General features: G+C 46.1%; 1 protein-coding gene across 4 annotated transcripts in view; it reads left to right on the forward strand.

Annotated features, from left to right (window-relative positions):
• The window catches only part of TDRP (testis development related protein), a 100,061-nt gene extending 88,178 nt beyond the window's left edge, over positions 1-11,883 (forward strand). For all 4 annotated transcript variants that reach the window (XM_033938955.1, XM_033938953.1, XM_033938956.1 and 1 more), the window contains exon 5: positions 11,375-11,883. In XM_033938955.1, the coding sequence (XP_033794846.1) occupies positions 11,375-11,708 (334 nt within the window). In that variant the 3' untranslated portion in view covers positions 11,709-11,883. The remainder of the gene's footprint in view (positions 1-11,374) is intronic.
• The last annotated feature ends 290 nt before the right edge of the window (positions 11,884-12,173 follow it).

Consider the following 12,173-nt stretch of genomic DNA (forward strand, 5'->3'; position numbering starts at 1 on the left):
AAAGGAGGAAAAAGAGATAGCTGACAGGTTAAATAAGTTCTTCTCATCGGTCTTCACGAGAGAGGACACATCCAATATCCCAGAACCCGAGGAGGGATCAGGATGAAAAGTTGGTCCAACTAGAGGTAAGACAAGAGGATGTCCTCCGATAGATAGACAGACTAAAGAGCGACAAATCACTGGGTCCGGACGTCATCCACCCAAGGGTACTCAAAGAGCTAAGAAACGAAATAGCGGAATCATTTCGCCAAATATGTAATCTATCCTTAAAAACTGGGGAGGTACCGGAGGACTGGAAAATAGCGAATGTCACACCCATCTTTAAAAAGGGTTCAAGGGGTGACCCAGGAAACTACAGGCCGGTGAACTTGACCTTGGCTCCGGGAAAGATGATGGAAGCACTGGTTAAGGACAGCATCTGGGAGCACATAGAAAACAATGGACAGCTGAAGGCGAGCCAGCACAGCTTGGAAGGTCGTTCCTCACAAACTTACTATACTTCTTTGAGGGAATAAACAGCCAGATGGATAAAGGGGAATCCATAGACATCATTTACCTTGACTTCCAAAAAGCCTTCGACAAGGTACCCCACGAACGGCTGCTTAAGAAGTTGTGGAACCACGGGGTGCACGGGGATGTCCACCGATGGATCAAAAACTGGCTGGCAGGCAGAAAACAGAGGGTTGGAGTAAAGGGCCACTACTCAGACTGGCTATGGATCACGAGCGGAGTTCCGTAGGGGTCGGTGCTGGGACCGCTCCTGTTCAATATATTTATTAATGATCTGGAGGTGGGAACTAAATGTGAGGTTATAAAATTTGCGGATGACACCAAACTTTGCAGCAGGGTTAGAACCGCGGAAGACTGCGATGACCTGCAAAGGGACCTAACAATACTGGAAGAGTGGGCAAATGAGCTTTAACATAGAGAAATGCAAGGTCATGCATGTAGGGAAAAAGAACCCGATGTTCAGCTACAAAATGGGGGGATCACTGCTAGGGGTAAGTAACATTGAAAGAGACCTAGGAGTGATGGTAGACACAACATTGAAAGCATCGGCCCAATGCGCGATGGCCTCAAGGAAAGCAAACCAAATGTTGGGTATCATTAAGAAAGGTATCACGGCCAGGACGAAGGAAGTCATCATGCCACTGTATTGTGCAATGGTGTGCCCGCATTTGGAGTACTGTGTCCAGTACTGGTCGCCATACCTCAAGAAGGACATGGCAGTACTTGAGGGAGTCCAGAGAAGAGCGACTAAACTGATAAAGGGTATGGAAAACTTCTCATATGCGGACAGGTTGGAAAAGCTGGGGCTATTCTCCCTGGAAAAGCGGAGACTTAGAGGAGACATGATAGAAACCTTCAAAATCCTGAAGGGCATAGAAAAGGTAGACAGGGACAGATTCTTCACACTGTGGGGAACCACAAGTACAAGGGGGCACTCGGAGAAATTAAAAGGGGGCAGGTTTAGAACAAACGCTAGGAAGTTCTTTTTTACCCAGAGGGTGGTGGACATGTGGAACGCACTTCCAGAGGCCGTGATAGGACAGAGCACGTTACAGGGCTTCAAAGAAGGTTTGGATAGGTTCCTAGACGATAAGGGGATTGAGGGGTACAGATAGGAGTTGAGGTAGGTTATAGGAATAGTCAGGGACCACAGCACAGGTGATAGACCTGGAGGGCTGCCGCGGGAGCGAACCGCTGGGTGGGATGGACCTCTGGTCTGACCTGGCGGAGGCAAATTCTTATGTTCTTAATATCGGGAGCCATAGAGGCTCCCATGGCTGTTCCCCTGATTTGTAAGTAAAACTTATCCAAAAAACAGAAATAGTTTTGCGTGAGAGCAATAGTTGCCACAGTTATGATAAATCTATTGGGTATACGTTCAGAGGTATTTCTATTGCTCAATGTCTTTTCAATGACACTTAGGCCCTGATTCTGTATAGGACGCCCGGGAGAAGTGTCCTATACAGAATCGGGCCTACACTAAACCCCGATTCTGTAACCGGCGTCCATGTTACAGACGCCTGTTAGAGAATCGAGTTAGATTAGACACAGGCCACTACACTTATCGCGGCAAGGGATATGTATAGCGGCCGCCTGTCCCATCACTGGCAGGAGGATGCCCAACTCCTCCTGCCGGAACCCCCCTCCAAAGGTCATAGGTTTGAATCCTAACCAGCTCCCGAGCACATGTTCCTATTTTAATTGTATCTCAAAAATGTGGGAGATATTATCAAAATAGCTGGATGGAATAATCAATAAATATATAAAATCTCAGCTTTATTCATTTTCTTTAAAATATTTTTCTTGAGGTCACGTGGTGTCATGAGCGCGTGAGGACGTCTCCTCGCTCGCTCCGGGGCTGCCCTGCCGAATTATCGCCGAAAACAGACAATTGAACCCCCCTCGTTGCGTGTACGCCACAGATTGGGCAAGCGCTGGTGCATGGACAAGTATTTGACACGATCCCGGGATCTAATGCAGGCAAAATCGGCACGCAAAGACCGAGATCGGGTGCGGCCTGGTGACACCAAAATGGCGGCGAGCCCCGCGGCGGCGGTATCGAGCCTTACAGAAGCCGCGTTGGGCGACATAAAGGAGGCCCTTGCCCAGGTCTTGGGACCGAAATTGGAGGTGTTGACGGCGCAGATAGCCAATATCGAGACGCTGCTGGAAACAGCGTCGGCTCGTACAACAGAGCTGGAGCAGCGGGTTTCCTCCCTGGAGGACGCAGGTAACACCCAGAGTACTGACCTCCTTGCATTGCAGGCGCAGGTTTGAGCCCAAGCTGACAAGCTGGACGACCTGGAGAACCGGTCCCGTCGCTCGAACCTGCGCCTGATGGGTGTCCCGGAAACGCTCTCGGATCGCTCACTGCCGGAATTGCTGGAGGGGTGGCTGCGAGAGGAGCTCCCGATTTCTTCTGCTGCGGGGCCTGTGCGCATTGAAAGAGCGCATCGTTTGGGCCCTCGCCCTGGCCTGGAAGCCAGACCACGTGTGGTCATATTAAAGCTCCTGAACTTCAGACACAAAGTGGAAATACTACAACAGTACCGAACCAAGAAAGACACTTTGAAATATGATGGCTCACCGATTCGCATTAGCCAAGATTACTCCACGGCCCTGCAGGAGAGGAGGAAACCTTTTTATCCACTGTGTGCACAGCTATCGGAGCTCAAGCAAAGATTTCAATTCAACTACCCAGCTATATTGAGGATCCAGCGAAATGGGATCTGGAAATCCTTTCATTCACCGGATGAGGCAGCTGCATTCATCAAGCTTCTTGGTAACCCAGATCCGGGAACAGACTGATCGAACTGACATTAACCTTGCAATGTGGTTTGTTTGTGACATTTCCTAGTTTTGGTTAATTAGAAGGGGGACCGTGTTTTTTGGGGCCCTCAGGGGCGCACATTCTGATGGGGCGGGGCGGGGCGGCCCTGGATGGGGCATCTCTGGTGACCTCCTAGCTCCCACATGTGGGGGAAGATTGGGGCTGTGGGGGGGATTTGGGGTGAGGGGGGGTCCTGGGTGGCAGCAACAATGTTATTAGTTTATTTTGTTTTTCTTGTTCAGGGTTGTCGTGGGTCATTTTTCTTTCAGATTGGTGAGAAAGTATGCATGGCGTGTGTGTGTGAGTCTTGGGGTGGGGCTGGGCGCCCTAGGACTCCGTTTACTGAATTCTTTGCTGGCTGTGGTGAGTCTGGTGTTGACCCCTGATGGGTGACCGGAAGTTGCGTATACTTTCCTGGAATGTATCGGGCATCACTTCCCCTGCCAAGCGCACAAAAATTCTGTCTCAACTGAAACATCACTCGGCAGACATAGCCTGTCTGCAAGAGACTAGACTTACAGATGTAGAACACCAGAAATTGCGTCGGGGTTGGGTTGGAGACCTGCACTACGCCTCTTCCCCTGGAAAAAGGGCGGGGGTGGCGATTCTATTTAGGAAGGGCCTGCAGTGTACAGTCCAGGTTCTGAGGCGTGATTCGCAGGGTCGTTACCTTTTGGTGAGGGTGGTTGGACCTGGGGGGCCCTTTCGGCTTTTGGTGGGATATGGCCCTAACAAATATCAACATTCCTTTTTTCAAAACCTGGTTAATATTTGTGTGAAAGACTCGGATTGTCCCCTGATAGTAGTGGGTGATTTAAATCAGGTGATGGACCCGGGCGTGGATCGCTCTGGAGGTTCAGGGACACCGTCTGGGAGGCAGACCAGGGGAATCCCTTATCTCTGTCGGGCTCTGGGACTGGTGGATCCTTGGCGGTTGCTTCACCCCACGGAGAGAGATTACACTCACCAGTCCAGAGCCCACGGTTCTTTCTCCAGGATTGATTATACGCTTTTATCTGAGACGCTGTTTGCTCGAGTCTCGGAGGCTACCATTGGCCCCCTTGAGGTGTCAGATCACCATATGATCTGGCTTGATATTGCAGTGGGGGGCCCTGTGAGCTCGGGGATGGGTTGGAGATTTCCTGCGTACTTGCATGAAGACCTTCATTTTCGGGAATTTCTAATGCATAAATGGGAGGATTATTGCTCTTTCAACGCGCAACACATAGAACAACCTATTCTATTTTGGGATGCTGCTAAAGCGGTGTTGCGTGGTGATATTATAGCTTACGTTGTCTCTAGGACCAGACGAATTGCACATCGCATAGTACAACTTGAGCGTCATTCGCAGCAGTTGAAACGTGACTTGTTGAATTCCCCGTCGGTGGCCGCTAATGACATGTATAAAACGGTCTTGGCTGAGTTGAATACCCTTATCCATGAACGCACAAAAAAACTGTTGTTTTATAGAAAGTTTCGATTCTATAAGCACGGCAACAAGACGTGGAAATTGCTTGCATCTGTAACTAAGAGCTGGTCGGGTTCTAGATATATCCCTATGATCCGAGATACCTCGGGGAACATATTGACCTCGGCAGAGGCAATTGCAGATTGCTTTAAAAATTATTTTGAGGCCTTTTATGCTTCCCCGGGTCCCTATATGGGCCCCGATGTGTGTGATTACTTAGAGGATGCGGGGATGCCTAAATTATCGCCAGCTCAGAAATCTCGATTAGATAGGCCCTTACACACACAAGAAGTATTGCGAGCAATACAAACGTTGAAGACTTGCACGGCTCCGGGACCGGATGGCTATTCTCCGGAGTTCTATAAGATCTTATCATCGGTCCTGGGGGAGCCCCTGCTGAATTATTATTCGGCAGTTCGTGACTGCGGTGCCTTTCCCTGCTATGCGAATGACGCTCTCATCACCTTGATTCCAAAGCCATCTAAACCGCCCACCGAGATCGAATCATACCGGCCGATTTCGCTCCTGAACGTTGACATAAAAATTTTAGCTCGAGTGCTGGCAGATAGGTTGGCACCTTTGTTGCCTTCCATCATAGTGCCTGAGCAGGTGGGTTTTGTCCGGGAGCGGCACTCGGTTTTGAATGTTCGGAGAGTGTTGATGGCGTTCTCGCGGGCACAACATACCCAATGTCCGGGTTTGCTAGTTGGATTGGACGCGGCAAAGGCCTTTGACAAGGTTCAGTGGCAGTATCTATTTCAGGTGTTACAGCATATCGGACTTCCGGACAGTTACTTGGCATTGCTCCGACCGCTCTACACAGATCCCACGGCCTCGATAATAGTTAATGGGGTGCGCTCCAATGGTTTCCTCGTGGGTAGGGGGACACGACAGGGATGTCCGCTCTCTCCGCTGCTTTTCTTGTTGTATTTGGACCCCTTGTTGCGCACTCTCCAGAGAGATGATGTGATTGTAGGGTTGTCTGAGGGTTCTGCCCAGCTGCGGGTGTTGGCATTTGCGGATGACCTTTTACTCACTCTGGGGGACCCTCACCGATCCTTATCTCGTGCGTTGGACATCCTTGACGAATTTCACCTTTACTCTGGCTTGACCCTTAACAAGCAGAAATCCCTGGCATTACCAACCACAGAGGCGGTACGTCAGGATTGGCTAGGGGAATTTCCATTACAATGGGCTTCTTCTTCCTTGCGTTACTTGGGGGTGGTTATACCTCGGGACCTGGATAGGCTGTACACTGCGAACATCTTGCCTCTGCTCCGTCGCACGGAGTCTACTCTATCTAACTGGAGGCGATTTCCCTTGTCCCTTTCGGGCCGTATTGCCCTCTACAACATGATGATCCTGCCCCAATGGCTTTATGTATTACAGATGCTCCCCGTCATGCTTTCCCCCGCTCACGTATCTCAACACAACTCCCACCTTACTGCATATCTCTGGCAGGGGAAGCGGGCTAGGATTTCTCTATTTAAGTTGATGTTACCTCGTAGGAAAGGGGGGTTGGGTCTCCTAAGTGTTTCCAGATTTAACCTTGCTTGCCAGCTCAGACATATCCATGATTGGTTTTGTGATACTAAATATTTTTCTCTACCGGAGATAGAATGTTATTGCTTTCAACCCTACCATTTCAGTTATTTATTACATGCTCTCCACTTGCCGGATTTGCCACAGCTTCGCTCTCATCCACTTCTGCCGGCCATGCGCAGGGCTTGGAAATCCCTATGCAGACTGTTGAAGATCAATTCCAGGGTGACGTCTTACTTGCCCATTGCTGGCAATGGTGATTTTACACCTGGCTTGGATTCTGGACCGTTTCGCCGATGGACTTCAGTGGGACTACAGTACATCTCACAGGCCATACAACACACGGGACTTCCTCTCTCCTTCACAGACCTAACCACACAGTTCCACTTCACCGCAGCTGATTGGTTTGCATACAGACAATTACAGCATTATTTGCGGAACCTGACACCGGCGGTGCTGTGTGAGGAGAACTACACTAAACTACACGAAGTTCTTGGACTGACAGCACAGGACCTGATACCCCTGAAATTGTATCATGGGTTGCTTCTGGACTGCTTGGGAGATCTTGATTTTCCGACCTTGGCCAGGAAATGGACGATGGATTTGCAGGTGCCTATCACAGCCGACATGATTCGAAGGGGACTTTGCTTGGGGAATGCCCTCCGCCTATCTTCCAAGGAGTGGGAACGCCATTATAAATTTCTCTTGCGAGCTTTCTATCCCCCCAAGAGAGCTCATGTGATGGGGATTAGTGCGGAGCACGGCTGTGGTAAATGCGAACAACCCATGGCATCTTTTGGACATATGTTTTGGACCTGCCCAATGGTGTCTGCCTTTTGGTTGCAATTGGTATCTGCTGTGGCCCAGCTATGGGGGTGCTCCTGGAGACTCCACCCGAGTTTCCTCATTACTCTACAGATTCGTTTCCACCCGCCCAAGCCGGGCTGTTCGGCCTTTATCAAGAGGACCATCCTGCTGGGGAGGAAGTGTGTTCTGTTGCAGTGGCTTTCTTCTCAACCCTCGACTATTCAACAGTGGAGAGCATTAATGCTGCAGCAAATGTTGCTGGAGCGCAGAGACATTGTGGACATGTCAGCCAAGACAGGTAGACTTTTCCGTCAATGTTGGTATTCTTTTAGTTTGACCTTTACTTCCTATGTTCGTAGACAACTCTGGGATGCTTGAGATGTTTATTGTTTATTTCTTATATTGGTTCTAGTTGCTGCTGCCTGGGTGGGGTGGGAGGGGGGGATGGGGGGGATTGGGAACTGTGATGGTATGGAGGGAAAAGTTTTGATTCACTGTATGCTGCTTTTCCATTCTTGTTAAATAAATATATTTACACATAAAATATTTTTCTTTTTCTTTCATACATTCATAAAGTGCTTCATCCATGTGATCATTTGTGCGTGAGTAACAAACTACAGTGGTTATTCAAAGAACTTCATCCTCTTCTTAATCATTCTATCAATCTTCTATCACTAGACTAAAACGTTCATTTATAGTCTCTCATTGAATTGAATTTTGTTTATAACCACTGAGTAAAAGTGAACTAGTGCAAAAAGTGCTGTAGTGCTGTGCTTTAAACTCCTTCGGGTTACATTTACCCCCCAACTCGAGTTTCGAGAATATCTTCGACAGGAGGGGTACTAGGAGCTTAAAAGCAATACAAAAAGTAAATTACTAAATGCTTTTAAAACTCACGTACTCTAATCTAATACATCATAAACTCAAACATTTATTTTATATAATTAAATATTTCATATATTCTTTCATACCTGTTAATCAGCTCTTTCTCATGAGGAGGACAAGCAATACCAACGCCTCTCTCTGCTCGTCCCCACTTTTATATATCGTATCCAATTACCTATTACCCTGACCGGAATGTCTCCCTCTGAACCGGAAGTAAAACATTTACAGAGCAGTCCATTCTACTTCCATGTTTAAACCTGTGGCTGTAGATGTTTTCCAGTTAAATATGAAGCGTTGTTCCTTGTAATGTAGTAATTTACTAATATTACCCTGATATTCTGTTATGTGTATTAAAACTGTATAACGTAACGAATCTACTTCGTGACATTCCTGTAACCAATGGGCTACAAGGGGGGCGGTTACTCGGGCACATCGGATATTACTGAGATGCTCCGTTATACGGGTCTTTATCATCCGGCTCGTCTGGCCGATATACAGTTTATTACACGGGCACCTGATACAGTATATCACCCCTGATGACTCACAGTCAGTACCAGATCAGGGGTGATATACTGTATCAGGTGTCCGTGTAATAAACTGTATATCGAAGAACCGCTCGCGCTCGAACACGCACCCACCCCCCCACCCCGAAGGACCGCTCGCACCCCAACAGCCCCCCCCATCATGTAGAAGCTGCCTACCGTCGTCCTGCTGCTTCCTCTGCCGGCGGTCCTGCCCCTTCTCTTAGCCCTGCGTCTACGCTGCTTCCTCTTCCGGCGGTCCCGCCCTTTCTCTGCTCTAAAGCTAGAGGAGGATTGGGAATCCCTAACTTCAAGGATGATCATACTGCTTTCCGACTGTCACAGACCTTATACTGGTTTACTCTGGATACTACTGATAAACCCAGATGGCTTAACCTAGAAACCTCTTTCGTCTTCCCATATCCTTTAAAACTTCTTCCATTCATGGACAATTTCACCTACCACGAACCATATAGAAAATCCTGAAGTCTACATCTATTCTCATTCATTTCTTCTATAAAATGTTAAATTTCGAACTCCTATGACATTCTTATATGGTGGAACAACAATTTCAAATTGGTTAATCTCTCCTCTTTTGTCAAAGCTTGGCAATCCAACAACTTATGGTCTTTCTCCCAGTTATTAATCGACAATAAATTAATGGCCCATGATAGGTTCGATGATACGCTGGATAGCTCATCACACAGGAACAATAGTTCGTTTAGCACCAGATTGGTCATGGTTTCTGGGAGTTCCCAGTACCCTTCCTTCTCCTGTTTTCCTTTATAGGTCTGTCACCAGCGTTGGTATGAACTGAAGAGGGAGCAGAGACTGGGGAGAAGGAGGAGGAGCTGGAAACCTATAATTAACCTTTTGCATTGCTGATAGGAATATCAGTTTATAAGCAACATTAAACTTATTGCAGGTAATCAGTGTTAAATTTGTTATTTTTGCTGAGCACTCTAACTAATTAAATTTAATCAATACTTGACTAGTCTGATGTTTGCTCACAATCTTTTGTTTCACAGGATATATAGGATGAAATTTTTTCCTTTAGCCAGAGATCTTAGATTTAGACTCTCCCCTTCATCACTGAAGAACCTAGGCAATCAGAAACTTCTTATCAGAAAACCTAGGAAACTGTAAGGACTCCCTCACACCTCTCTTGCTCTCCCACCAAAGGATACCAATGTTATAAAATATCAGTGTAGGAGCAATGAGGAATTGGATCCCTGTTTTTTCCCTCTTTTTTTTCATGAGGACCCTTTCTACTGACTGGGAACTTGCCTGAGAAGTTCCATCACAGAAGGGGTGCTTGGTTCCATAGCTCATTTTATTTTTATTCATTTCAATTATTTATATGTTCATCAACATCATTTCAAATAAGCAATGTCTTAAATCTCTACAAAGAAAAAAAAGGGGAAAAAATTTTTCCAGTTAGTCCACAATATATGAGGGAGATAGCTTTAAAAAGTCAGAAAATCATGAATTATTATCAAATCTTCATAAGGAAACTAAATAGCGTATCTGATTGCTAACCTAGTACTAAATTTTTGAGCCTTCCTCCTGGGATTTAGCGGGGGTACTTGCAGAAATCAAATCTTTACCCATTATAAACCTTGAAAGCTGTGATGACTCTAAGAAAATATATTAACTCCTTGAAACTTAACAAAGCATTTACATGGATACCTCAGTATAAAAGTACCCCCAAGTTTTAAGATCTGAGATCTCAAAAGGAGAAAATGTTTTCTCTTTTTTTGGGTAACTCGGGAAACATCTGGATACATTATAACTTTCTGATCTAGGAATAATTTATCTTTATACTTAAAGAAAATTTTCAAAAGCCAGTCTCTGTCCGAGTCCAGAGCTAACTGGACAAAAAGTGTAGCAACTCTCATCTGCTCAGAATCTGAAGTCTCCAAAATATTTGTTAAATTCAACGTGTCCATTTCTGGAGCTTATTGGTCTTCAGCTATTTTCTTCTTCCCTTCCGGTAGATAGTAAATTTTTGAAACTGGGGGATACGCTCATTTTCTTTTCTCCTGAGCCTCCTGGGAAGTTGAAAAAGAATAACATTCCTCCATCATTGCCTTTGTTGAGTTTCAGGTTCAGCCAATAATAGGGAGTGTTGTCCATCTAAAGAACTAGTCTTCACATTTGCATTGAACATTCCTGCTGGGTAATGACAACCCATCTGTCATACTGAAACTTGGTAGTGATTAGAGGTAGGATACCTCTAGCTCTTACACAAAAAAATTTGGGGGGGGGGGGAGGGGAAGATGATGGCCACTAGAGGACTATGGAAGAATATACCCAAATGAATTTCCAGGGCCATCAAGATTATAGGGTTCTAAAAGTACCACAAATAGTAATAGAAGGAACACCCTGATGAACATTGAATCTGATGGGTAGGACACCTAATATAGTGAGATGTATTGGCATGGAGAACTGACTGCTACAGCAGAGCCAGCAATTGTGTGCTCATTCATGTATGAGTATCCTAACCATTGTGGAGGAAGAAGATAATATAGGTATCCAGATCTCTCAAAGCAAAAAGAAACCAATAATCTTGCAAAGCACGAGAGTAATATCTTCCACCAGTTAATTATAGTGATGTTAGGGAAGAAATGTGATCACCAAGAAGAAGGAGACTGGAGGGACAAACACACATGAAAATCTCATAAGGATAGTTTCCCTAAAAAAAATTAGATTAAAAATACAGTTTAGATCTGGAATTCCCTTTTTATACAAATTTGTTAACACATAAGTCTAGAATTTAATATATATATATATATATATTTCTTTTTTTAGGACTAACCTCAAATCAAAAGAAGATATGAAAACAGACAAGAAGTCTTTTTTGAAAGAAGGCTTTTGGGACAGCTTAGCAATAAAACAGAGCATTCAGTCCAAGAAACCAGATGAAATTGAAGGTTGGGAGCCACCACAGATTACCATTGAAGCACCTACCTGTAATACAGAATGGTCATGCTGGGAAGATGAAACAAAAGGTTCTACAAAGTACACAAACCTAGCCAGCTCAGGAAACAGTTCGAGATGGAGTATCAAATCAGCTGGCAAATTAGTTAGTATTCGAAGGCGGAGTAAAAGTAACCTTACTGAGAACTGGGAGGAACTAGAATAATAATGGCTAATGTGAATGATCTTAAAACAAGAGTGTCAGACTTCATGATTTACATTTTGGCCCTGATTCTCTAAAGTGCATCCCGATTTTAGGCGTCCTACAGCTGTCTAATCAGCCAATCGGGATGCACGTTTTAAAAAAAAAAATGCTCCCTAGGCAAGCCTGAAGGCACCTCCGGGAGCCTAGGGAGACCCGCAAGATGCCTAAGCTCGTCTAAGGGCCTTAGGCAGGCCTTAGGCTGAACCTAGGCGGCCCTACGCATCTCCCTAGTAGAGGAGAAGCTTAAAATGTAGGCCAGCAAAATGCTGGCCTACATTGTAAGTAGACGTGGCCGCTATACTTATCACGGCAAGGAATCTCTCTGCCGCTATAAGTATAGCGGGCCGCGGTCCCCTGACCAGGAGGGGGCCCAAACTCTCTGCCCGAAGACACCCCCCCCCGACACTAACGACCGCCCCCCCCGAC

Source organism: Geotrypetes seraphini, chromosome 3 (assembly GCF_902459505.1).
Source record: "Geotrypetes seraphini chromosome 3, aGeoSer1.1, whole genome shotgun sequence".
Taxonomy (NCBI): domain Eukaryota; kingdom Metazoa; phylum Chordata; class Amphibia; order Gymnophiona; family Dermophiidae; genus Geotrypetes; species Geotrypetes seraphini.